General features: G+C 43.8%; 1 protein-coding gene across 1 annotated transcript; it reads left to right on the top strand.

The window, feature by feature from the left end:
• The first annotated feature begins 3,180 nt into the window (after positions 1-3,180).
• Positions 3,181-25,891, top strand: LOC123245251 (transmembrane ascorbate-dependent reductase CYB561). The gene is made up of 6 exons (XM_044674043.1): positions 3,181-3,207; positions 21,310-21,523; positions 24,057-24,155; positions 24,440-24,543; positions 24,782-24,939; positions 25,070-25,891. Exons 2-6 carry the CDS (start codon positions 21,319-21,321, stop codon positions 25,260-25,262), a joined length of 759 nt encoding a protein of 252 aa, XP_044529978.1. The 5' UTR covers positions 3,181-3,207; positions 21,310-21,318; the 3' UTR covers positions 25,263-25,891.
• The last annotated feature ends 1,775 nt before the right edge of the window (positions 25,892-27,666 follow it).

Below are 27,666 nucleotides of genomic sequence, written 5' to 3'. Positions count from 1 at the left end.
TCTCTGGGGTTTACCTGAAGAGGGACTGAATACCTTTCTTTGCTGGCTGTGTTATATCTGGACTTCTCCATCCTACCTGCTTCTCTGTTGCCTGATTGAAACATCTATTGAGTTTCCTGTGTAATCCTGTACCAGCTTAGCCATCTGTCTGTGAGAATCTGGTTGGGGTCCTTTTGGATCCAAAACCTCTTCTTGGGCCCTGTCCTGCTTAGCTAACTAACTACCTCCATTACCACCAAAAAGGGGGTTTGAGAAAGTTTAGAATATTTATATTAGGGTCTGGATCCCTAGATAGATAGGTGAGCTCAGTGTAGCTAATTCTGAGAAGACTCCTGGTGACAGAACGTTTAGATCTTGTGGGGTTTAGATAGAAACCTTTAGCTTTCGTTGCCCAAATACCTTCTTACCTCCCCCTAGTTAAAAATTAAAACAACTTTTATGTATCATTTTAGTGGGTGTGTCTCATCTCAGTGTCTGGCTCTGCTAGTCCTGTGCTTGGGTGGCCTTCCCAGAACCCAGGTTACTCTTCTGATACTGGCCTAAATAAGATCCAATCACATCCCCTTACACCCACCTTTTATTTCAGGTACTACCTCACACCTATCAGAAATGATAAATTCTAGAATAGATGAAGGAAAATAGGTACATTAATGAATTATGGATGGAGTAGTGAACTGGTCCAACCATTCAGGAGAACAATTTGAAATTATGCTCAAATGGCTGTAAAGTTGTGCATGCTCTTTGAACCACTAACATCACTACTAGGTTTGTATCACAAAGAGATCAAAGGAAAAGGAAAAAGACTTAAAGTACAAAAATATTCATAGTACTTCTTTTTGTGGTGGCAAAGAATTGGAAACTGAGGGGTGCTCATCAATTGGGAAATGGCTGAACAAGTTGTGGAATATGATTGTGATGAAACTTGTGATGAGAGGGGTGGCTTCAGAAAAAAGCTTTGCAAGACAACTGATACAGAGCAAAGTGACAAGAACTGAGAATATTGTGCACAATAATAGCAATGTAAGAATGATTAACTGAAAGACTTAGCTACTTTGATTAATATGGTGATCCAAGATAATTCCAAAGGACTCATGATGAAAAATGCTATTAATCTCTAAATAGTGAACTGATAAACTCTGAGTGCAAATTGAAGTATGTTTTCTCACTTCTTTTTCTTTCTTTCTTTTTTTTAAATATGGATAATATGGAAATGCTTTGCATGATTTCATGTGTATAATTGATATCATATTGCTTACAGTGGATGGAGGAAGGGGTAGGAAGGAGAAATTTGGAACTCAAAATTTAAAAAGAAAAAAATAATGAAAAAAACTGTATGAGGATTGTGCTGCAGATAGCTTAAATCAGTTCTTGGACTTGTTAAATTTTTGTTAAAATTTTGTTAAAATTTCAGTGTGAGCATTTATGTCCTGGAAATCAGCAAATGTACAAAACATTTTGTCAATCATCTAGACTTATAGAAAAATATGAATAATGTAAATTAAGCTTAGAGGTATGTTCTGTGTACTTTTTTGTCTACAGAGTTGGTTGTTAAGCTTTTATCAGCACATCCCTGCCTGTTCCTGATTATCTATCTGAGTCTATGACTATCTGAGAGTGAGAAGGGAGGGCAGATGGGAGAAATCAGGAAGGGAATGTAGGGAAGAGGGAAAGTACAATTTTAGAAAAAAGGAAGATAATCCTTAAATGCAAATTGGAAATGGACAACTGGAAAGAAAAGGAATAGAAAAGAGCCAAGTGAGATGAGGATTGATTGTTCTTTCTTCACTCTTAGCTAGTTCCCTCAATAACTACACACACCCAGCTCTGTTTATTGAACTTTCCTCAAGTCTCAGACTCATTATCTCTCCTTGCTCTTTTCTCCTCAATATTACTTTCCCTTTCATTCATCCCTATTTCAGTGTTCTCTTTCCCCCCTGCCCCAGCCATCTTTCTCTACCACTCCCTTCTCTCCACCAAAGCCTATAATAGATGAGATTTTACTTGTCAGCCGTTGAGGGTCCCCATTTTTCTGGCACACACATGGATGTGGGTACACACAGACAGGACCAGTTACAAATTATTAACAGACAAAGGAAGGCATTAGCAGATGCTGCCCTGGGTCACAGGGACACAGACTGGATAAGAACACAGAAGTGGATACCAACCTAGATTTAAGAATAACAATAGGTTTAAGCAATTAAGTTTCTGAATCTATAGACCAAGAGCGACTGGTGACTGTTACAGATGCGGTTACTATATTCCTAAAATGCATCATGTGTCACAGCCCTTGCTCAGTAAGAAGGAGCTACCAAGGCTCCAAGGTGACAGGAGTGAGAAAGTGATAGGAAGGAGATTAAAAGGCAAAGGATGGGAGCATGGGGGGAATGGGGGGAGGGGAGGGGAGAAGGGGAACAGATGGCCTCAAATTAGTTCTAAGCCCACTTGAGGCCAGGGTCTATGGATCTAATGTATTTGCCTGTCTCTTGTTTGTACGGTTCAAAGAAAACAGCCTGTGTTAAATGGTTAGGAAGCCCGGAGTTCAAACGTGGCCACAGACACTTGCTAGCTGTGTGACCTTAGACTAATTGCTTCGCCTCTCCGTCTCAGTTTCCTCAACTGTAAAATGGGGATAATAATAGGATCTTTTCATAATTATGAGAAAGATAAAATATTTGTAAAATAGTACTTATGCTTATATTGCTTATATTATTACTATTTTTGCTAATAATAATGGGAAAAGGCTGGGGGACGTATGGAGTCCATGAGATGGATAATCCCGTTCTAGGGTGGTTCCAGCGGTGAGTAGGGGTGCCCCTAGGTAAAGAGAGGGTTTGTGTGGGTTGGGGGAGGAGAGGGGAGTGAAAGAGGGGAAGGGGAGCTCCGCCCCTTTCCCACCTTCTGTTCTGGCCTCTCCCGACTCGGCCCCACCCATTTCCAACAAGGCGTAGTTCAAGATCCAGTTGCCGGGGCAACGCCAGGCCGCTGCGCCGGCGCGCGCGCACTAACATAAAAGGATGGGCGACTCGCGCAGCCGGCAGAACAGCTTTAGCGCTGACGAGGAAGCGGGGAGGAGAATCTAGTAAAGCGGCGGCGGCGGCGCGCGCAGCCAGGTGTCCCGGCAGGTGTCTGACGGGCGCTCCCCACCTACTGTCCGTCCGGGTGCAGTGTCCACTTCCCACCCCTCTCTCCGGGGCTGCGCGGGCTCAGGTAGGTGGTGGGAGCCCGGGGCGGGGTACAGAGCGGAGTGGGCAGTGCCCAGGTACCGGGGGAAAGGCGGCTGGGGGTAGAGGGGAGGGGCCCTGATTTGGCCGGCTGGCGCGCCCCTCCCATATGACAGCCCGGCCCAGCCCTGTCCGGCATAGGTGTCTTGGGCTCCGTCATCTTCAGCAGAACGTGGCCCTGCGGGCTTCCTTAGAACCAGCCGGGCCGCCCTGGGCGGTGAGAGCCTCAGTTTCCTCTTGTTTAAAATACTTCCCCTCCCCATCAACTGGGGCTATGGCGAAGAAAAGGCATCTGCTGCTGGATTTTCAGCCACTGTTTTCCTAGAGATATTTCCAAAAGAACAGACCGTACTTTGGAAGTTCTCAGAGTCAACAGGTTGCAGAATTGGGATCCTCAAATATAAATTCCAGGTATTTATGGAATCAGACAGTCAGTAAGCTTTAATTAAGCACTTAATATGTGCCAGGCACTGTGCTAAGTATGGGAGAAGTCAGAGAAAAACAAGACAGTCCCTGCCCTCGAGGAGCTCACCGTCTAATGGGAGAGACAACATGCAAATAACTAGCACAAACTAGAGCTTGGGTAAACCGAAGATAATCAATAGCTATGAGCATTAAGGGGGATCTGGAAAAGCATCTTGGAGAAAGGTGAGATTTGAACTGGGTCTTGAAGAAAGCCAGGGAAGTCAGTTGAAGGAGAGCAGTCCAGGTATAAAGGTCAGTTAGCTAACATGTCTGGATTCCAAAGATGGAGTGTGTGAGAGAGTTAAGGGGATAGCAAGGAGATCAGGGCAAAGCTTTTTACATAGTTATCATCTTTGCTCTTCCCAACAAACCGGTGAGGTTAGTGCTTAGGTATTATCTTCATTTTCTAGATGGAAAAACCGAGGCACAGAGTAGTTAAATGACTTTTCCATGGCCACATTAGAAGGCAGAGAGGTAGGGAAGAATATGAAGTACCCTGGGTTTTGATTTCTGCTTCTGGAAGTTATTATTTTTAACCCTTACCTTCTGTTTCAAAGTTAATACCAAGTATCAGTTCCAAGGCAGAAGAGCAATAAGGGCTAGGCAATGGGGGTTAAGTGACTTGCCCAGAGCTACACAGCTAGGAATTGTCTGAGGTCAGATTTGAAACCAGAATTTCTGCCTCTACGCATGGCTCTCTATCCACTGACCCACCTAGCTTTCCCTGGCAATTATTTTTGTGACCGTGGCCAGATCACTTCATATTCCTCAGTTTCTTCAGTTATAAAATAAGAAAGCTGGATTGGATGGTCTCTGAGGTCCCTTCTACCTCTATATTTATTTTCCTATTCAGTCAGCTCAATTAGAGTAAGTGCCAAGGTGGGATATGGGACTCCAAACCAGTCTCTCCAGACTTCAAGTCCCTGGGTTCTTTCCATCACACCACACAGCTTTATTCCACTTTTTGGATTTTTATCCTGGATTAAGGTAATGGAGGTCTTTCTGAAAAGAAGAGGTGACAGGCGGATTTAATTATGCTGGCTGTGCTGTCCAGTTCAATTCAGACATCTATTAAACACTGTGTGCTAAGTGCTGGGGATACAAAAACAAAGAAGCAGACTCTGCTTCAGAAAATGTATTTTGATTGGTTTGAGCCAATTTCCTTAACATTGTAGGTATTGAAGCAAAGAGCTTATTCCATCTCAGGACTTCAGTGTTTGAAAGCCAAATGCTCTGCTTTACCTTCTCTTCCATGACAATCTGGGGACCTTTAATCTAGGGTTTTCTGCTGACATGTTTCCAGGGAGCCCTTTCCTTGAGAATAATTGGAAGAGAATAATTATAATGGGCTTACATCATATTTTATCATTTATAGTACATAGCATCTTCCTTGCAACCCTCAGAGGCACATAGGGGAGGCATTGTTATCCTACTTTACAGATTCCTGTTTTACAGATGAGGAAACTGAGGTTGTCATTGAATTTGCTACATCTATCTCAGGCAGCAAATGATCAGTCCTAATTTTTCCAGACTCAGAGTTTAGTGTCCATTTTGCTCCATTAGGCCCCTCTCTTTTTTCAGAAGAACTGATTGTATCTCTTTCATATTTGTTTCAATCCAATTTAGTCCCTGCCATAAGGATACAACCCTCAGGGCTTTTTCACTAAGCCTGGCTATTAGTTTCCCTGCCCTCAATTTCTTTCCACCTGCTGCCTGCAGGTATAGCATGTGCTTTGTCTCATCTCACAAAATAAGATTAAGTTTGGTTGCCTTTTAATCAAGCACAGTAGGATTGAACTGGGCAAAGCAGAGGGAGGTTGATGTTTAACTTATTTTCCAGCCCTGGGGGTGGCCAGTGTTCCTGCTCAATTGCATTAGATGAAGTCTGGTCAGAGCCAGGGAGAAGATTGATGTGACTCAATAAGACTTGAACCTGCTTGAGTAGCTTTGTACATCCTCTCCAGCATCATGCTGGTGATTGGTAGGAAGGTGGGCTGTGAGAGCTCCTAAAAGGTTGTCGTGAGCTCCTTTTCCTTGATAACCCCAAGAATTTGGGTGACCTACAGCTGAATGTGGTCAGGCCCAATATACACCTGTTACATCTATGTCTCTCTTTACTGGATATAAAAACTTAATAGGGCATGGGGGTAGGGGGTGGTGGTAGGGAAGAGATGCTTCCTTGGAACTGTGATATTTCTGCCCCATTCATATATCAGTAGTTGGCATTTACATAGCACTTTAAGGTTTGCAAAGTGCTTTATAATGTGTTATCTCATTCAGTCCTTACAACAATCCTCTGAGATAGGGCTATTATTTACCACCACCCCATTTTACAGATGAAGAAACTGAGACCAAGTGAGATTAAACCACTCACCCAGAGTCACATGGCTGGGCATTGCTTGAGGTGGAATTTGAACCCTGGTCTTCCTGATCTTCTAAGTGGTGCAGTGAATAGAGTGCTGAGACTGGAATTAAGACTCATCTTCCTAAGTTCAAATCTGGCCGTAGACATTTATTAACTGTGTGACCATGGGCAATTTGCTTAACCCTGTTTACCTCAGTTTCCTCATCTGTAAAATGAGTTGGAGAAGGAAATGGCAAACAACTCCAGTATCTTTGCAAAGAAAACTCCAGATGGGTTTGCAAAGAGTCCAACATGACTCAAATGACTGAATGGCAACAACTTTCTGAGTCCAAAACAGGCCCTCTATTCACCGAGTAATCTAGCTGCATCTAGAACTGTCTAAGTAAGGGACTAAAGATGCTGGAGCTACAACCATCATTTCCCCTAGCCTGCAAGGTAGTGAGAGATAATTCTTTGCTCAATGGACAGAGAGGAAACAGGAATTTGATAGTTGAAGGTAGGGGTTCACTTTTTTGTGTTCTTGACTCCTTGGGCAGTCTAGGGAAGCCTGTAGACCCTTCCTCAGAATGATGTTTTTAAACACATACAATAAAATATTTAGGCTTATCAAGGAAATAAAGTTATCAGAATATTCAAAAGCAAGTTCATGGACTTCAGGTTAAGAAATCCTGGTCCAAAAGAACTGTCCTGATTGGAAAACCAATCTTTGATGGTTTTAAGCTCAGAAAATAATAAGCATTATTACTGCTACAGAAAATAGATGTTCTTAAAAGGCCTTCTGTAGATCAGATTTTTGTATAGTCATATTAATACACTACAGGAGTTTGCTAAAAGAATGCTACAAACAAAACCTTCAGGTTTAGGTTTGATTTTGAACTTTACAAAACCAAAAAAATGGTCCAAATGTTCATGCATTGGATTAGCTTTGTGGTCACCTTTATTGGAGCCACAGACTTCTTTATTTGATTTGATGTAGAAGGAATTATTAGATTTATATTGATCTTTTCAGAAGCACCAACAGAGTGATTTTTGGGAACAGCAGCATTTTCTAACCTGAAAGGTTTTTATAGTTTTTAAATGCAGAATCCTTTGCTTATAATAAATAACAGTTCACATTTAATTGGGCAGCTGGGTTTCACAGTGGGACAGAGTGCTGAGCTTAGAGTCAGGAAGACTTGAGTTCACATCTGATCCCAGACATTTACAAGCTGCATGACCCTGGGCAAGCCATTTCACCTTCTTTGCCTCAGTTTCCTTATCTGTAAAATGAGTTGAAGAAGGAAATGGCAAACCACTCCAGTATCTTTGCCAAGAAAATCCTAAATGGGATGATGAAGAGTCAGGTAAGGCGTGACCGAATCGACTGAACTGGATATAAATCCATTTATATGTCTCTTTATGATTTATAAACCCCTTTATGTAATAACTCTGACTCAGTTCAGTTTACATCTAGCCTCAGATTCTAGTTGTGTGATCCTGGGCAAGTTTCTGCCTTGGTTTCCTCATCTGTAAATGGGGATAATAATAGGACCCATCTCCTAGGGTTGTTACAAAGATCAAATGAGTAATAGTTGTAAAGTGCTTTGCAGACTTGAAAACAATATATCAATACTATCAATAATGATGAGGTTGATGATGCCCTACTGTGTGCTAGTACTACGCCCAGGATTATACTAGGCTCAGGGGATGCAGAAATAAAAATCTATGCCTTCAAGGATAAGAAGGGAGGAAGGAGGATGGGGAAACCAACATGTATATAGAAAATGAGACACAAAATTTATGGAGTAATTTCTGGGATGATTAGGATAGGCTTCTCGTAGGAAAGGGCACATGAGCTGAGCTTCAAAGGAAACTAATAGCCCTTTTACATAGTACTTTTAGGTTTCCAAAGCATTTTGTATATGTTTTAATAATATATTATTATCTCATTTGGCCCTTGAAACAACCCTGGGAAGTAGGTATTATTATTATTCTCATTTTTCTTTTCTTTTTAAAAAATTATTATTTTTAAGTATTTTTCTGAGGTTACATGATTCATGTTCTCTCCCTCCACTCTTCCCTCCCCACTCCTGGAGCTGACAAGCAATTCCACTGGGTTATACATGGTTGCTTCATTTTTCAAATGAAATTGAGGTTGAAAGAGATTAAGCGTTTTACTAGTCTCACAACACGCAAGTGTCTGAGGTTGGATTTGAATTTAGGTCTTTCTGACTCCAAGACCAAAAGTCATTCTGTTTTGCCACCTCAGTGCCCAGGGAAGGTAGGGATGTGCCACAAGCCACAGAGAGGCGGAGATGGAGAGTGTGTTTCAGCTTTGGGGGACAGTCTGGGCAGAAGCGCGGACCTAGGAGGTGGAATATCAAGTAAAGGGAATAGCATGCAAGCCAGTTTGCTAGAACATGGAATAAGTAAAGGAGAGAAACGTGCAGTAAGCCTGGAAAGACACACTGGAACTAAATGATAAGAGACTTTAACAGGCCAATAGAGATGAGATTGTGTCTTGGAAGCAAGACGGAGGCCCCCGAGAGATAGCACAGTGACTCTGTCCGCCTTGTCATTCCTGGAACAAAAACTCCCAATTCCTGACATTTCCACCGTCCCTCACCATTCCTGGAATGCTTCCTTCTTCATCTGTGTCTCGGCTTCCCTTCCTTCAAGTCTCAGCTAAAATTCTACTTTCTGCAAGAAGCCTTTCTCAATCTCCTTTAATGCTATAGCTTTCCTTCTAGTCCATGATCTCCAGTGGTCTCCCCATTAGCCTGTGAGCTCTGTGAGAGCAAGGAAAGTTTTTTTGCCCTTGTGCCCCCACCTAGTGCCCACCCTGGTGCTTGAATTGTTTGTTGACTGATTGTAGTAGATAAAAGGGTCAGCCCTGGAAATCAGGAAGAAGTGGGTTAAGTTTTTCCCTCTAACCCTGTGATGGGCAAACTTTTTAAAGAGGGGACAAAGGAAAGGAAATGCTCATCTGTCAGTCTGTTTCTAAGGCAACTCTTTCGAAGGTTCATTGTATTATATCCTACTCATTGTATTCATCAGATTAGGAATAATGTCATATAGCTGGATAGAACATTTCAGGGGACCACATCTGGCCCACTGGCCATAGTTTGCCCATCACTGCTTTAACCCATAAGCTCTGTGGCCATGGATAAGTCATTTACTCTCTTGTAGCCACGATCTCCTCATATATTAAATGTGAAAAATAATATTGCTGAGGATCAAATGACTTAATATAGTCCACAGTGCTTTGAAAACCTTAAATTATTATAGTAGCTATTTGTCAATAAGCATTTTATAAGATTGCCATTTTTAGACACTGTGCTAGACCTGGGGATACAAAAAAATGAAAAAAACATGGTCCCTGCCCTCAGGGTGCTCACATTCTTATGAAGGAGACATACAAGACATAGATGATGAAAATGGAAAATGATCTCAGAGGGAAGGTGCTATCAGAGCCCAGACTCTTAAATTACTGGGGCAGCTATGAGTGAGGCTCAGTAGTAGAGAGCCAGGCTTGGAGATGGGAAGTCCTGGGTTCAAATCTGGCCTCAGACACTTACTAGCTGTGTGACCCTGAGCAAGTCACTTAACCCCCATTGCCTAGTCCTTACCACTCTTCTGCCTTAGACCCAATACTTAGTATTGATTTTAAGAGAAAAGGCAAGAGTTGGAAAAAAAAAAAAAAAGACTAATGAGTGGCTGATTTGCATCAATTATAGGAGGTAGTTTTCACGATGGGAGTTTCCAACACTGAAATGGTATCTCCAAGCTTCCTCTCATCATCTCACTACTCACATTTGTATAGCCCTTTATGGGAGATAAGGCATTTTCTTCGCAAACCTCATTTGATAGGTAGTGAAGTATTATCCCCGTTTTTGTAACCTGAGGTTCAGAGGTTATGTAGTGAGTAAATGGAAAGGGAGGAGAAGCTTCGGGGTTTTGATATCAAATCTGTTGTACCAGAGCTGCTTCCTAGTAGACCCAGTATCAGTTCTTGCCATCTCGGGCTCTTCTCCGAGGTACTGGATTAGTTCTAGTTGGCAAAACTTTGTTGAATTCAATTTGAATTTAGAGTTTCCTGCTCTATTATTTTTTGTTTTGTTTTGTTTTTTAATTTTTAAAAATTTTGAATATTTTCCCCTACTTACATGTTTCATGTTCTTTCCCTCTCCCCCAAAGCCCCTCATCCCCCCTCAGCCGACGCACAATTCCACAGGGTTTTATATGCATCATTGATCAAGACCTAATTCCATATTATTGTTAGTTGGACTAGAGTTATTGTTTAGTGTCTACATCCCAAATCATATCCCCATCAGCCCATGTGCTCAAGCAGTTGTTTTTCTTCTGTGTTTCTGCTCCCACAGTTCTTCCTCTGAATGTGGCTAGTTTTCTTTCTCATAAGTCCCTCAGCCTTGCTCTGGATCCTTGCACTGCTGCTAGTAGAGAAGTCAGTTATGTTCGATTGTACCACCCTGCTCTGTTATTTTAACTAAACCTCCTACCTTCTCTGCTTTGTCCACGTTGTTCCAGCCTCTGGGAAGACTTGGAGGATGGGCAAATGATTAAACCACAAATAAAGTGTAGAAGGAATGAATATAGGAGAAAGTGGCAGGAAGATATGGTGGGCAGTAGGTAAAGCTTGGGCAGAAGTTATGAGCCTGGATTAGATCGTTCAGTTCTCATTTCTAGAGACGTTTATTGCATGCCTGCTGTGTACATGGCACGGTGAGGGGTAGGTGCTGAAAAATTAAAATGTGAAATGAAGCAGTCTATAGAATTTGAGCAAACCTGATTGCAAAGCCTATAACCCTGTTAATATGGTACTTAAAAACATTATATTCATTTTAAAGATAAAAACACTGAAGTTTGGAGAGGTTTAGACTTCCCCAAGAAGTCTCTCCAGACTGGGAATATGGCCCGGACCTTCTGACGTAGTTCTTTTCCCTTTCTGCAAGAGGAATGTAATGCCAACAAGGCCATCCTGACCAGATCCTTGACTTAGCATTGAAGTTACTGGAAGGAGTGCAAAGACATTGGTGAAGGATGAAAAGTTGATGAAAAACTTGATCCTTGGTTTTTCTTTCCCAGGTTTTACTTTGTCATTTGTCCGATGGAGTGTTTTAATTAGACGATCTCTAAGACATCTAATTACAGTGATATCAGCACTTGGTTGATGAGGAAGTGGCTTGCGTGGATAACTTTTAGAGAGATTTGGCACTCCAAATAGATTTAAACTGTTCTAACAAAGTTTAAGTTATGTTAGACTGAATTGTTTACTTCTAGAACAACTCTTTCTCCCCTATTGTCACTGTATGCTAAGGGGTTATATTTGTGTACAGGATATTAGGATATCCCTTGGGGATTCAGGATATTAATTTTTATAGGACAGGCTTTTAAAGTTATTAATTGATTCATCTGGATTAAAAAATCCTCATTTTGATTTTTATTCTTCCATCCTCTTTGTTTATTGGCTTGAAAGAATTGTGTTGGTTCCCAAGTAGAAAAGCAGCAAGGGCTAGGCAATGGGAGTTAAGTGACTTGCCCAGAATCATACAGCTAGGAAGTATCTGAGGTCAGGTTTGAACCCAGGACCTCCCACCTCTAGGCCTGGCTCTCAATCCACCGATCCTCCCAGCTGCCCCCAACCAGCTAAGCCATTTTAACATGAAAGAACAAAACCTCTAAAGGAGTTATTCTGAGGATAGTGCTTAATCACCAGTGCCATTCCTCTTCCAGAGGGGGAAGAAACTGGAGAAGGAAAGAAAGAGATAATAGACATTTCCTTATGGTTTTCTTCTTCTTAGATGTTCAGTCAATCATTTGATCACATTTTGGCCTGGAGTCTAATGTCTGAAATTAGGAACAAGTAGGACAGGGCACAAAATGAAGGATCATCACTAGTGTGAAAAAGAATTGTGGAAGCTAAAGACATATAGGAGAGAAGAGCAGCTTCCTGGCAGAAATTCTTGAGGTCCTCTCTCTTTTCCAACTTCCTCTACTCTGTATATATAGGCCATTGGCTGGGGTCAGCTCTGACTCAGACTGGCCTTGTGGTTTCAGCTCCAGATCAGGACAAACTGAGACACTCAGAGCATATAATATTTAACAAAAGTTTACTCAACAGCATGGAAAGGTTCCTTAGTAATATGGAGTTGGTTCGGTTGGATGCAGCTCCCCCGGGGGCCTGCCTGCTCAGAAGGGATTGTTGATTTGCAGAGTAGTCAAGATGGTTCAAGCCTTAGTTTTCTGGACCAGTCACATATTGAGCATGTTTTCATTGCCTTCTAAATGTATCATCTATTTCAAAAACCTTTCCTGTAGATTTTAAGAGTTATTTTTATTATAACTTTAAAAGCCAAATGGATTATAGAAATTTTTGAGGAAATGAAAGCAAAGAGTTAACAGAGGTAGCTTGAGTAAAACTGTGGAAAAGACAAAAAAAATGAAGAAAAACATCTGGCTTAAGAAAACTGACAACTTATTTTATGAAGAAGCAGAATTTTATATGAAGAGAGTCTGGAAAAAGATTGTTAAGAATTAAAGTTTGAGAGCAACTATAGATGACAGAGAAAGAAGATGAAGGAGCCTTCCTTTCTGAGAGAAATGTTTTAATCATCTTGTGAAGAGGATAAAGAGAATTCACAAGGAGATTTTGCTTTGCTTGGTACCTTTATTAAACTGAATGTTGAAACTGTTTTCAAAAATAAGTTGAGGTTCTCTGTAGTTACAGTTATGATCGTAGGCAACTGTGATTCTAATAGCTAACACATCATAAATATTTATTCATGTATTTGTTAATAAATTATGTGGGCAGTAACTTTTTTTTTTTTTACATTTTTAAACCCTTAACTTCTTTGTATTGGCTCCTAGGTGGAAGAATGGTAAGGGTGGGCAATGGGGGCCAAGTGACTTGTCCAGGGTCACACAGCTGGGAAGTGTGTGAGGCCGGATTTGAACCTAGGACCTCCTGTCTCTAGGTTTGACTCTCAATCCACTGAGCTACCCAGTTGCCCCAGTAACTTCTTAATATTTATTCAATCCTAGGCTTTTGTTCAGTTGCAGGCTTTTGATGTGTAGAGAAATGAGCAGCCACTTCTGGTAAAAGATTTAGTCTTAATAAACTTAAATTTATTGGAATAATTTTAACTTATTTTAATAAACATAAAAATTAAAAATACAAATAAACTGGGATAGGGGCTTTGAGCAAGTTTGACTAATGAGAAATAGATTGGCATTTAATAATTAATTATTGGTAATTAAACTATAAGCATTAGATAAGGAAAATATATTAATCGTTAATAATATTGGCCAAACATGCCAGTATATCTGGAGAAATTTTGGATATTGAGAACAATTATGATAACAAGTCACAGAGCCATGAGGGAAGACTTAAAAATGAGGCTGATCAGTTCTTAAAACTCTTAAATAAAAAAGTGAATTTTCAGGTGCATAAGGCCTGCTGTCACAGTACCTGACCAGATGAATAGTAAATGCCATCTCCATCTGTACTGGATTTCTTGGTGGTGAAATTCTAAAGATTTTCTGGGAGATTTTAACATCACTTTAATGACCTTAAGGCTGTTACTGGATAACTTTGAGCCCCCTCCCACCTATCCAGGCTTCTTATACCTTACTCCTCAACAAAAACTCTTCATTCCTGGCTGTTCTACAAACAAGATACCCCATCTCTAGGCTCCAGACAGAAGAGCAGTAAGGGCTAGGCATTGGGGGGGTTAAGTGACTTGCTCTAGGAAGTATCTGAGGTCAGATTTGAACTCAGGACCTCTTGTCTCTAGGTTTGGCTCTCTCCAGTGGTTCCCACACTTTTTTGGCTACCGCCCCCTTTCCAGAAAAAAATATTACTTAGCCCCCTGGAAATTAATTAAAAAAAATTTTAATAGCAATTAATAGGAAAGATAAATGCACCTGTGGCCATCACCCCCGGATCGCTGCAGCACCCACCAGGGGGCGGTAGCACCCACTTTGGGAATCATTGCTTTATATACTGAGCCACTTAGCTGCCCCATTAGAAAACAAAGTACCTCCCAACAATTCCCCTCTAGGGTCCTCCAAGCCCTTTCTTGAAAGGAATATGTGTTAGAAGACAAGGCAGTGCTGAGTTTGCCAGAGAAGAAGCAGCTTGCATGCTGGAGAGAGAAGGCTCCAGAAGAGCTCTGTCCTTCCTCGTAGTTTTGTTTTGGGCAGTAATGGAGCAGAGACCCCCTCCCTGAACACCATCCCAAGGAGGCTGAGGAATGCCAGCTTCAGTCATGGAAGGGGAGACGAATAGGAAAGTCAGACATCAGTTAATGGGAATACAAGAAAAAGGCAGAGACATAAAAATTCCAAGAGGGAGGTTGGGTGTCATTCCCAAACAATTAAACCTACTATGAGAGTCAGGGATAGAAATGATGAGATCAAAGCACTTTGAAAGAACATGAACCAAAACCCTTTAATGAAAGGATGAATCTTGTAGATGCTCAAAGATCATGGAACATCATCCAGAAACTAAATACACAAATCACAAGAATAATAAAACTTAAGATATTGGGAGGGGAAGTGGATTGGAAAATAGAGCACTCTGGGGCAGCTAGGTGGCTCAATGGATAGAGAGCCAGGCTTTGGTGGTGGTGAGGATTATGGGTTCAAATATGGCCTCAGATACTTCCTAGCTGTGTGTGACCCTGAACAAGGCACTTAGCCCCAATTGCCTAACCCTTATCACTCTTCTGCCTTGGAAACAATACTTAGTATGGTTTCTAAGACAGAAGGTAAAGGTTTAAAAAATAAAATAAAATACAGAAAGCAGACAGAAAACAACCCTATAATAAAGAAAGCAGAGCTCTCTAATTAAGTTGAAGACAGACAACAGCTAAGAATTTAGAACTAGTACAGAAATGGTACAGGCTCTGACCACATAACAGATTTGGACCTCAAATAAAATATTAGAAGGCAAATTTAACAAAAGAGAAGCAAAAGGTATTAACTCTGAAAGAACACATAAATCCCATAGAAGCCAGAGTGACTCACTTTAAAAGCTGCACAGAGGTTATTTAAAGATGACAAGCGCCCCATCAGAATATGACAAAAAGAAAACCTGAACATAATGCTATCAGAAATACTGTAACATTTTGAATACATACAACAGAATTCTGGTTGGATGATTCTACAGATCACTGTCAGAGGAATGCTCCAAGGCATGTGATGATTAGATTTCAGAATTTCAGTGCCAAACAAATTTTGCAAGTAGCTGGGAAAAATTGTTCCTAGTTCAGGGGAGGAATGTCATGAATTACTGGGGACCAGCATTCATTGAGGAAGGAGGGAACATAGAATTGGAGATAGGATAACCAGGCTTTAGAAGTGGTTACTTCCAAAGGAAGGCTTGGGCTATTGACTTGGCATGTGGGGTAACTCCTCCTACATGACATTAATTTCTTTTTTTTTAAATTTTTTTTTTTTTAAATTTTAAACCCTTAACTTCTGTGCATTGACTTATAGGTGGAAGAGTGGTAAGGGTAGGCAATGGAGGTCAAGTGACTTGCCCAGGGTCACACAGCTGGGAAGTGTCTGAGGCCGGATTTGAACCTAGGACCTCCCGTCTCTAGGCCTGGCTCTCAATCCACTGAGCTACCCAGCTGCCCCCATGACATTAATTTCTTAATGAATTGGTATTTCCAAAAATGAGGCGCAGCAGAAGATATACCATTAAGAGAAACAGAAAATAAATTATGTATTTAAGAAGCTCTACCTCATGAGGGACATTGACTAATGAATAATATTAATAATGATAGCTAACTTTTACTGTATGCCAGGCACTATATGATCCTCACAACAACTCAGTGAGGGAGGTACCATTGTCCCCATTTTACAGATGAAGAAATGGAGGCCAACAGATTAGAAGGTCACACAGCTAGTTAAATGTCTGAGACTGAATTTGGACTCAGCTCTTCCTGACCGCAGGCCTGGTGTTCTATCCAGTGCACCACCTCACTTCCCTTAAAGAGATAAATAGCTGTATGTTCCATGAAAGGGATTAAGAATTCAGAACAGATTAGGGCAGTGATGGGCAAACTTTTTAAAGAGGGGGCCAAAGGAAACAGCCTGGGAAATTCAGGATTTCCGCATAATAAAAATAAAGGAGCAGTTTTGAAGGATAGAAGGAATATTTATATGAAAAATAAGCCCACTTTAAAAAATATTAGCTGTGATTATGATGAAAAAGTAACATTAACCAGTCTCCTCAGAGAACCTCTAATGGAAGATTTGGTGACAAGAAATCAATGTTTTGAGGCCACTGTTTTCCTCCCATGCTCTAATTCCTATTTACTTTTGGCTCTTCTAAGGAAAACACATTTTTCCTTACTATTGTGACCAGAGAAGACAGGGCTACTAGCAGAAGCAGGCTGTTTTTTCTATGCTGTTCCAGGTGCTGTCCGCATACATGGTGGATCAATCCTTATTCCAGAATCCTAATTTTTAGGATTGGTTTGAGATGCTTCATGAAGCAGAAAAATGCAGCTTGATCGTCTGTCATTGCAAGAAGGAGTAAAGAACCTGCTTTGATTTGTGACAAAGCTCAGGCTTTCCAAGGCTAGAATCAAAACAGGAGAAAAATGCATTTTCTTTAATAAAATTATTTGTTGTTTCTCTTTCTTGTTGTTCAACCCACTAATTCTTTAAGATTGTTATTTAGCCAGCAATTAATTTTTATTCTGTTTCCAGGGTCCTTTATTAAATATAATTTTTATTGCATTATGATTTGAAAAGGGTTCATTTAATATTTCTACTTCTGCATTTAAAATCTTCTTGTCTTAATTTATGGTCAGAGCCAAGAAAATGTATATAGCAACAGAAGTATTATTTGAAGAATGACCTCTACCTTCAGGCCTGGTTTGGGGTACAGGGATGAATAGAAATAAGTGAGACAGAATTTTTTACATATATTTTTGGTCATTTGCCAAAGGATGACTCCTCTAGTGTGGGAATTTTAATGTAACAAACATATTTTTTAAAAATGCGGGAATTAAAAGATTCCATTTTTGGAGAAGTCTATTCAAAAACTTAACTTTAACCATATGAGTTGGAAGAAAGAAAAGGCCATCTGGATGACAAGATCTAAGCTAAAATGAAGCTGATAATTTCAGTAATATGGAACTTAGCAATGCCAAAAGCACTTTCTCATTTTTCTCACCTCCTTTGACCCTCACAACAGATTTTTTAAAACTCTGACCTTCTGTCCTTATTAGAATTAATAATGTATATTGGTTCCAAGGCAGAAGAGTAGTAAGGGTTAGGCTATGGGGGTTAAATGGCTTGTCCTGGGTCACACAGCTAGGAAGTGTCTGAGGCCAGATTTGAACCTAGGGCCTCCCATCTCTAGAGCCTGGGGTTCAAGATATTTCTAACTACATACCTGACTCTATCCACTGAGCCACCCAGCTGCCCCCCTTCACAATAATTCTATGAGGTACAGCACAAGCTAGATTAGCTCCTGGGCTCAGTGACTTGTCCAAGGTCACTCAGCAAGGATTAGAAGAGTGAAATCCAGTTAGGTGCTTCTCAGATGAAGGCCAGGCCAGCCTTGGTTTTTTCCTGGATTAGACTGAACTGGAGCAAGCTGAAGTTTAGCAACATTTCAAACTCATTCTATGAATTTAGCTCAGACATTGGTCTCCAGCAATAATTTTTAGGGTGTGATGGCTCTGCCAGGACCCTTAAAGCAAAAGTACAAAGTTTATTTTTGTGGCTTAACTCCACTTACCTTTGTGTGCTTTCCCTGCTGTCACAGATGGCCCCAACTGCCAATACCCACCACTCTCAAGGCTACCTTTGGGCTGGGGGCAGTTCATTCCTCTCCGTCTCTCTGATCCTCGAGTACAGTCCTCAGGTAGGGGGTGCCACACCAAGAGGCAGCGAATGTGGAAAAAGCCTCCAACTAGAAGGGATGCCTTCTAGAACACTGGAAAAAACCAATCTAAATGTAATGATTGTGGGAAAGCCTTTGGCTAAAACTCCTGCTGGAGGGGAGCCATCAGCTAATTCCTACGGTAGGAAAACCCTTGAAACCCTGTGGTTTCAGTACCAGCTCATCAAGCATCTGAGGATTCACTCAGGAAATAAAACTCTTGAGTGGAAAATTTTATGGGAAACTCTTTGACCTGAGGGGAACTCTTAGGCATGTCGCCAGCTGCACCATGGTGTGAAGGTGTTTTGATTGCAATGCACATGGAGAGGTTTTACCAACAACATCTTAATCTGTACCAGAGAATTCAGAGTGAAGAGAAATCCTGTGAGTAGATGTGAGTAAGGGAAAAATTTTCTTCCTGCATCAGAGGGAAGTGGAAGGTGCCAAAGAGAGTGAAGAAGGATCTGTAAGCCATTGATCACAAGCTGAATCTTAGGTCATGATCTGGATGGATGAACTGATATCGTAGCTTAAGACCCCTGATTTTCCTTATCATAACTTAACATCATCCTGATTAAATTGTTATGAATTGGGGGCAGCTGGGTAGCTCAGTGGAGTGAGAGTCAGGCCTAGAGACGGGAGGTCCTAGGTTCAAACCCGGCCTCAGCCACTTCCCAGCTGTGTGACCCTGGGCAAGTCACTTGACCCCCATTGCCCACCCTTACCAATCTTCCACCTATGAGACAATACACTGAAGTACAAGGGTTTAAAAAAATTGTTATGAATTGATGAATGTACTTGTTTAATAGTGAACTCTGTGACATAGCTCCATGGTTCAGTGGATGGAGAGCCAGGCCTAGAGATGGGAGGTCCTGGGTTCAAATCAGGCCTTAGACTCTTCCTAGCTGTGTGATCCTGAGCAAGTCACTTAACCCCCATCTTGCCCTTACCAGTCTTCTCCTTGGAATCAATACCAATACACAGTATCAATTCTAAGATGGAAGGTAAAGGTTAAAAAAAAAAACAACAAGTGAACTCCACTTCTTTGGCTATAAATATACTTGTTACCATTGACCCATGGATTCCATCCTACTTAAAAGCTTAAAATGGTTCCTGTAATGGAAGCAAATTCCATCGCCTCAAAGAAAGCCTTATTCAACCCAAGTAGCCCTTTTTTAGATTGCTCCTCATTTTTATCCAGTTTTTCCTGCCCTGCTTATGACATTCCCCTACATTTTTTCCCTGTCCCCAGTGATAAAGCTATGGTAGCACAAGACACATTTAGAAGCTCCCGTATTGCACCTGAGCAGTTCTGTGGTATAGACTCTCGTGGTTCAGGAGTCGGAGAGAGGACCAGACTTGGGGAGTGTCGACAGGATTTCACTAGTTCTTCCCACATTAATTCATGACTTCATGTTCATGCTATGCTAGCTCATCCCAAAATAACAGGTACTGGTAGAACTACTCTCCAAAGGATGCTGAAAGTGGCAGATCAATGCAGAAGAAACATTTGTGGCACTGAAGAATTAAAAAAAAATACTCATAGTTTGAATTACTTGAATTTGATAAAGGTACGAATGAGGCTTCATCCACCCAGGGAATATTTTTAACTTTAAAGAGAAGCTTAACATGAATTAAGTTGGCAGACTGAGTCAGCACTGGGTTTCCAGCATTTCTTGCCTCTTTCAGGTTTGCTTGTCCCCAAGTCCACCAGAGTACTTCCCCATTCCTACCTCTGCTCGCTCCACCATGTATATACTCAGTTTTGCAAGTGTGACTTGAGGAGAAATAAATGAGTTGGCATGATGAATTAGGAATATGGCTTCTCTCTTTCAAGAACTGAAGTATAAATTGTATATGCTGAGCTTTCAGTGACACACTCCATCTCCTATATGACTCAACTCTTCGTGGATATTTAAGGCCCTCAATAGTAAGAAGACTTGGGTGGTGCGGTGGATTGTGCTGGACTTGGAGTCAGTAAGACCTGAATTCAGATCCTGCCTCAGGTACTTTGTAGCTGTGTGACCCTGGGCAAATAAGTCACCTAACCACTGGCTTCCTCAATTCTCTTATCCGTAAAATTGAGGAATATAGCACCTACCCCTCAGGACTGTTGTGAGGCTCAACTGAAATACTATATGTTAAGTACTCTGCCTATCTGAAAGCCTATATAAATACTAGGGTTTTTTTAAAATTTATATTTTATATAAACATATAATTTATATCTCATCTATCCCCTGATTATCTTAGTGCTCTTGGAGTCTGGATCTTAGTTTTCTCATCTAAAATGATGACAATAAAATCATAAAATCTTGAGTTCGAAGAGACCCTCAGAAGTTATCTAGTCCAATCTGTACCTGATTACTAATTGATCTTAACTGATATGAGAAAGCAGGACCTAAAGGTCAAGCTTATACTCACTCCCTAGCATCTTCAAAACTTTCCTCAGCTCAAAAAGGACTAATAAAAACATACTTCTTATCTTTTCTTGTCTCAATAACACTCATTTTAACACTTATTTAATCATCATCCCCATTTACATAGCATTTTAAACAATTTTTTTTTTAAAATTTTAAACCCTTAACTTCTGTGTATTGACTTATAGGTGGAAGAGTGGTAAGGGTAGGCAATGGGGGTCAAGTGACTTGCCCAGGGTCACACAGCTGGGAAGTGTCTGAGGCCGGATTTGAACCTAGGACCTCCTGTCTCTAGGCCTGACTCTCAATCCACCTAGCTACCCAGCTGCCCCCTTACGTAGCATTTTAAGGTTTGCAAAGTACCTCCCCTTTCCTCAGCACCTTGTGAGGAAGATTATTTCCACTTTATGGAAATTCAGAGAGATTTTTTACTTGTTCATGGAAAGTGCATTGCAACTGGCAAGGGGTGGAGGCAAGATTTGAACACTCTACCCTCTGAATGTTGTGCTTTCCACTTCACTGGCCTGTTCGTGGGAACAATACTTGTAGAATAAGAGTTCTTGATGGTGGTCATCTTCATCCATGAATGAAATAGCTCAAGAGGGAGGAGCAGCAACGGGATAATGGTGGAAAGATTCAGGACCTCAGTTTGACTCTTCTTTTGCCAGTAATTTGCATGATGATGTCTATTCATCTAAACTCTCTGGGCCTCAGTTTCTTCATCCTGGAAGAAGAAGGGGCTTGGAGTAGCTGATCTTTATTATCTCTTTCCACTCGAGTTGAGGAACTCTTCCAAGTGGCGGAGGACAATAGAGGACCCGATTTTGGGAATGGAGGCCCTGGGAGGAGGGAGGGGGTAGTGGGAAGCTGGGGACCTGGATATGTTTTGAGGCTGCAGGCTGCCTTTCTGAATACTTTTCTTCTCTGTTGCAGCAGAAACCCCGGATGGAGGCCAGTGGAGGCATGGCGCACACTCCCACCGCATTGCCCTACTTTGTGGCTCTGTCCCAGGTCCTGGGCCTGACGGTAGTAGCTGTGACAGGGGCATGGCTTGGCCTCTACCGTGGTGGCCTTGCCTGGGAGGGTGCCCTTCAGTTCAACGTGCACCCGCTGTGCATGGTCATAGGCATGATCTTCTTGCAGGGAGACGGTGAGTCCCGGCTGGGTAAAGCTCAGATGGGAGGTGGCATCACTGCCCAAATCACCTCCAGTTAGGATATTAGAAACCACAGTTGGAGGAAGCTTTGTCCGTAAGCACAGAGCACAGGTGGGAATGGGAGGTGTACCTGTTACACTTGGGGAGGACAATCACTTTCTAAGCTTGATAGAGCACTTTCATCTTCACAAATATGCAGGAAACGTGTTTGTTCGGTAGGAAGAGGCCGCAGGTATTTGGGGGTAAAGGGAGATGGACCCTTCTGGAAGGACCAGCCCCATAAATAGAGTAACTTCTCAAGGTGGCACTTGGGAGCTAAAAGATGGCTGAAAAAATCAGAAGTGTTTCCCTGGGGATAAAAAGCTGGTGTTTATTCTCTCCCCCACTTGTAGGCTGTTTTCTCTGATCACTGAGAAGTGATTATAGCGAATCTCCTTCCCGGGGGTCTGGGAAATCAATTCCGATTGCCCCTGGCCACAGGCACTATTTTTTACAGGAGTCCCACGCAGCTAATCCTAAAGGGGCCACAGAGGTGGGAATACTCTGGGTACCTCCAGCTCCCTTTATCAGATCATAACCTTCTGTTATTTGGACTTTCCTCTCCTAAATCTTTGTCCTCACCAGGCCCTCCAGGCTTTTCAGTCCCAGCACTGCCAGGCCTTGCTCTGATTTCTCCTACTCCCTAGTCGTTTGTCGGACTCCATTGATCCTGACAAATCCCAACTCTGGGCTTCCCATCATCCACCTTTTCTGCTCCTAATCAAATGCTGCAGAGCCGAATTGTAGGAAATCTCTCAGGGGAACTGATTTGGGTCCAATAATGAGGCACAAATTCTGAGAGTAATCAACAGCTGGGCTTTGGCAAGCGACGAGCAGCAGGAAGACAGGATTGGAGAGGTGGGGCTGGAAATGAGAAAGGCTCACTGATGGGACAGAACTGGCTTATTTGAGGATGGGGTTGGGAGAGGGAGGATGTATATGACAATCTCCAATGGGCCTTCCCCTCCCAAGAGGATCTTTCACTTCTCTGGAACTGATTCTCTCTCTACAAATGCCCCGGCCCACACCTTCACCAGAGGTCGTACCCATCTCCTGCTTCTGCTCAGAGCCTCAGGCATTTCTCCTGCCTCTTTGCCCTCCTCCGGGCCTCCATTCCTGGTACCCCTCCTTACCTTTTCAGGCCTTTCTTCGATCCTGCATTTTCCTCCTTTCTCAGACTCTCTTGGAATAGTACAATAACCTCTTCATTGATTTCCTTTCTCCCGGCTATCCAATCAGTTCGACTCTTATTACTCTTCTAACTCCATTGGCTCCCTGTGGCCTCTAGGATCAAGTAAAAACTCTGGCATTTAAAGCTCTTCACGACTGAGCCGAGACTACCAGTTCAGCCTAATCACCCACCTGCTACATTGGATCGCTCAGCTCATGCCCGGGCTGGGCCTCCCTCCTTATCTCTGCCTCTTAGAATCCCCGTTTCCCTCTCCTTTGCATGAAGCCTTTCCCGATCCTCCAATGCTAGATTGCCCCCTATCCCATTTACCTTGTATTTTAAAAATCGACTTATTCAGATGTATGATGCCCTGATAGAAGGGAAGTTCCTTGAAAGCAGGGACTGTTTTATTTTTGACTGTTTGCTTAGTAGTGCATGACAGCACTGGGCATTTTAGGACTCGGTTAGGACTATGGCTAGGGTTCAAATGAAGCCCCAGATACTTATTGGCTGTGTGACCCTGGGCAAGTCACTTAACCCTGTTTACTGCAGTTTGTTTATCTGTAAAATGAGCTGGAGAAGGAAATGGCAAATCAATATCTTTGCCAAGAAAACCCCCAAAAGGGGTCATGAAGAGTCAGATTTAACTGAACAACAGTAACGACAAAGTGCTTGTAGGTTAGCACTTTTTTCCTAATTCTTCTTCCCCACCTCTCTCAGGAGGGCACTCACTTAGAAATAATAGGATTTATTCTGAAAAATACTAGGTCTAGGGATGCAGATGTGACAGGGGTCAAGCCTTGGGACTATTTTCTCTGCAAGCCCAATAAAATGAGGGATTCTCATTCGTTAGCCACAGTGGGAGATCAGCCTGTGTGATCAGCGATAGACTGAGTTGGGGATAAAAGATGTTTCTCTTTATTTATAGAGAATAGAGGCGATTTTAAAAAGCTCTTTTGGTGGGGGTGGTAGTTCTGAAGAGAAAGAGACAGGGGAGCAGCCCTTTCCCTTTTTTTGTTAGGGGCAGAGGGAAGGGTGGGAGGGGCAAATGTATATGAAGCAAAAAGATTTCTGAATGATTTCTGGGTTGGATCTGGTCACAGACCCACTGGTTTCATTTTTATTTTCCTGGGAGAATATGGCAAGTCCTCCAAATCACTGGATATCCTCCTTCTGCTTGGGGGGGAGGGGTGCTCTGAGCTTAGTTGCTAGGCAGAAGGGTCCATACCTGTTTCATAGATGGGTGGGTGAGTGGCGGAAAGGTTGGAAGCAGGAAACTCATTGGTCTACTTGGTCCCTTTTCTCATCCCCCACAAGCACTGCTGGTTTACAGGGTCTTCAGGAATGAGGCCAAGCGCACCACGAAGATCCTGCACGGGTTGCTGCACGTTTTCGCCCTCATCATCGCTTTGGTTGGTGAGTGCCCTGGTGTTCCCTCTCCTCCAAGGGGCATAGATGGAGCCTCACGGCCTCTCCTCGCCTCTCCTTCCAGCCTCACTGTGACAGACAGGTTCCCAGGCTGCCTAAGCGGGGGCAGCTCCTTCCTCTTCAGTCACGTTGGGAAGGATGGGACAGGCCTGGAGAGAAAGCCTGTGAACTCAAGGGGGCCCTCTTTGTCCTCTGGGGTCCTCTCTTTCCCTTTCCCCCCAATTCCCCCAGAGAACGTCTGACTGCATCCTTGTCTTCCCACTTCCATCCAGGACTGGTGGCCGTGTTTGAGTATCACAAGAAAATGAACTACGCCGATCTGTATAGCCTGCATAGTTGGTGCGGCCTCCTCGTCTTTGTGCTTTACTTTGTGCAGGTGAGCCCCCGTGCCCCAGCTAAGCTGGGTGGGCTCCGGCCTGGAGGCCCAGAAGGGCTGTCATTCAGGCTGGCCCCGGGCTTGGCTTTGGGGGAGCTCTGAGCCTGCAGCCCCGGCCCTGAGACTTCTGGCCCTGGGCCTGTGCGGGCTACATCTTCCAAGGTGGGCCGGCGGCGCTCGGGATCTCACGGCTCCCATTCCTTGCTGAGCTCTGATGCTGTCTCCACGTTTCTTCCAGTGGCTGATGGGTTTCAGCTTCTTCCTGTTCCCCGGAGCGTCGTTCTCCCTTCGGAACGGGTACCGCCCTCAGCACGTCTTCTTGGGCGCCACCCTGTTCCTCCTTTCCGTGGGCTCGGCTCTGCTGGGCATCGAGGAGGCCCTGATATTTGGACTCAAGTGAGTGACGGTGCCCGGTGAGGCACGAGGGCAGGCCCCACTGTCCCCAGGCTCACCTTTCTGGGAGGGGGCCGGCCGGAGGGCTCCCTGGCTTGGGTATTCCCTTCACTCTCCCCTTCTCTCCCCGCAGGAGCAAGTACAGCGAGTTCCAGGCTGAAGGCGTCCTGGCTAACGTGCTGGGCCTGCTGTTGATCTGCTTCTCTGCCGTTGTGCTCTATATCCTGACTAGAGAGGCCTGGGGGCGGCCCCCCCGGGCCGAAGAGCAGGCCCTCTCCATGGACTTCAAGACGCTGACCGAGGGGGATAGCCCCGGCTCTCAGTGAGCCCCTGCCACGAGGGAGCTGGAAGCAGGTCTGGGCCTTGGGCCTCTCCTGTTCCAGGCGGGTGTTGGAATATGTCTTTGTATTTCCTTTTCCCTGTGACTTTCCGGGACTCACAGGCTCCCCCTGAGGCTATTCCTGGGCAGTGGCAGGACCCTGAGGTAAAGGTGCCCTTGAATTGGTCCTGGGGAGGAGCCAGTGGGATAGTCTGGATGCAGTCAGTGTTGGTTTATTACCCCGTGGCCAGGGGCTTCCCCATCTCTCCCTGCCCTCTCCCCCTCCTTCCTTGGCTTTTGTTGTCCGTACCTCACCTCTTGGCAAAATGAGTTGGCTGCTGACCTTGTGCCCTTACCCAGAGCCCGCCCCAGAGCACAGCGGCTCCAGGCGGAGGAGGAAGACCCTAGAAGAGACCCACCAACCCCGCAAAGGCGTCCATTCCCCGGGTCTCTCTGAGCTGAAAGGGAAACACCATTGTTTTATAGATGAGGAATGTGACTTGCCTAAAGTCATATAATTACTTGTAAACTCTTATACCACATGATTCATTCATCTGGTGGCTTGGAAGGGGATTGTTCTAAAAGCTTTTGGTTTTGGGACCCCATAACTCTTAAAAATTATTGAGGAAGGGGGAAGCTGGGTAGCTCAGTGGAGTGAGAGTCAGGCCTAGAGACAGAAGGTCCTAGGTTCAAATCTGGCCTCAGACATTTCCCAGTTGTGTGACCCTGGGCAAGTCACTTGACCCCCATTGCCCACCCTTACCACTCTTCCACCAGGGTTTAAAAAAAATTACTGAGGACCCCCCAAAGTGCTTTTGTTTCTGTGGGTCAGAGCTGTGATATTTACTGTATTAGAAATTAAGATAGTGCGGTATTGTGAAAACCCCATGCCATTTACCCTCACAGACCTGAGCATCAGTGACTGCCGGCCTCCTTGGGCCACACTTGAGGAATCACTGCTCTAAGGAAGCAAATATTTTCAAGTGTCGTCCCTGTTAGGAGACTGTGCTGGGGCTCAGGTTTCCTTGGCTAGGAAGCTTCCAGAGAAGCCATGGAGCTCTGAAGTGCTGAGATAGAGGTGGGTTAGAAATGCTGGGCCTAGTATGGATGTGGGGCCTAGTGTAGATGTGGGGCCTAGTGTGGATGGATGCAGGCCTAGTGTGGATGGATGCAGGCCTAGTGTGGATGTGGGGCCTAGTGTGGATGGATGGGGGTCCAGCATGAATGGATGTGGGCCTAGTGTGGATGCATGGGAGCCCACCTGGAGTTTCTCATTTCTTTTATGCTGGCTGCCCTGGGACTGCTGGGGTGATTGGGAGGCGGCTGATGTATTTGACTTGCACAGGACCTCGGAGCTCTTAAAGTATAACTTTCTCCCTTAAAAAGCTTGGTCTAATAGGGTGGAGGCACCAGTTGGAGGATGGCTGGCCTATCTCTTTCCTTTCCCTGCCCCAGATCTAGGTGCCCTGAGCATGGGGGGAGAGGCTGGCTGTTTGCCAGACAAGCTCGCCCCTGCCCCGAGGAGGGAGATGGGTCTCTATGAAAGGCTCCAGTTGTTAGAGAGGCCCAGTATGGCCCTGTCCACCACATGAGCAAAGCTGCTGCCAACACACCATTAGCGCGGGCTCCGCCTCTCTAGAGGGCTGCCTCCTACTTGGGTCTCTGGAAGCAGGAGGGACGAGGTCAGTGCTGTGTTGGGACTGGGCACGAGGCCCGTCGGGTTCTACGCTTACTCGGCTCCCTGGAGACTCCGTTTCATATGGAATTGTTGCACCTCGGACAAATGGCCAAACTAGAACGCCTGAGCGTTTTGGACAGAATGACCGTCCACTGGAAAACTGTAGCTTTTGGCTAAGAACGTATTGCTACATGACATTTTTTTCTCTCAGTTATCTAAAGGGGCAAAGTTTTAGGTTAATGGGGGCTCCCAAGGCCAGAAACATTCTAGTGTCACTCTCCCAGGAGGCGAGCTTTTGTCTACCCCGCCCCCCCAAACTGTTATCTTGCTAGTGGTCAGTCTTATGTGAAATTTGCTTGTGTTGGTGTAGAAAACATGATTCAATAAATGCTTGCAGCAAACCTATTGCCCGTTTTCTTCAGGGGAGCTGTTGTTCCAGGCCAGCAGCACCCATGAAATCCACGCCATGGGGCAGGAGAGCAACAAACGATTTTGGGAACAGAAAGAAAAAGGATCAGAGTTGTTTTTAGTGACGTCGGGGGGTCTCAGGCACCCCAGCATGGCCTGATCTCCCCCTTTGCCCCTGAGCTGCCCCTCAGGTTGTAGCAGAGCGAGGACACAAGGCTCTGGAAGTCTAACCAGAAGGGCTCCCGGGATGCGGATGAGATGACTGGTGAGGTTCCCCCAGCATTCACGCCACATTTTCCTAGGGATGATCTCATTGTTGAGGGCT

Source organism: Gracilinanus agilis, chromosome 4, assembly GCF_016433145.1.
Source record: "Gracilinanus agilis isolate LMUSP501 chromosome 4, AgileGrace, whole genome shotgun sequence".
In the NCBI taxonomy this organism is placed as follows: domain Eukaryota; kingdom Metazoa; phylum Chordata; class Mammalia; order Didelphimorphia; family Didelphidae; genus Gracilinanus; species Gracilinanus agilis.
The sequence above is the reverse complement of the archived record's forward strand: the minus strand, read 5'-3'. Positions and strand labels throughout refer to the sequence as shown.

Bases quoted from the DNA above. Each gene is read 5' to 3' on its own strand.
- LOC123245251 (XM_044674043.1), top strand. From the start codon at position 21,319: ATGGAGGCCAGTGGAGGCATGGCGCACACTCCCACCGCATTGCCCTAC. The intron at 24,156-24,439 runs GTGAGTGCCCTG...ACTTCCATCCAG, and splicing joins CCTCATCATCGCTTTGGTTG to GACTGGTGGCCGTGTTTGAG. The intron at 24,544-24,781 runs GTGAGCCCCCGT...CGTTTCTTCCAG, and splicing joins TTGTGCTTTACTTTGTGCAG to TGGCTGATGGGTTTCAGCTT.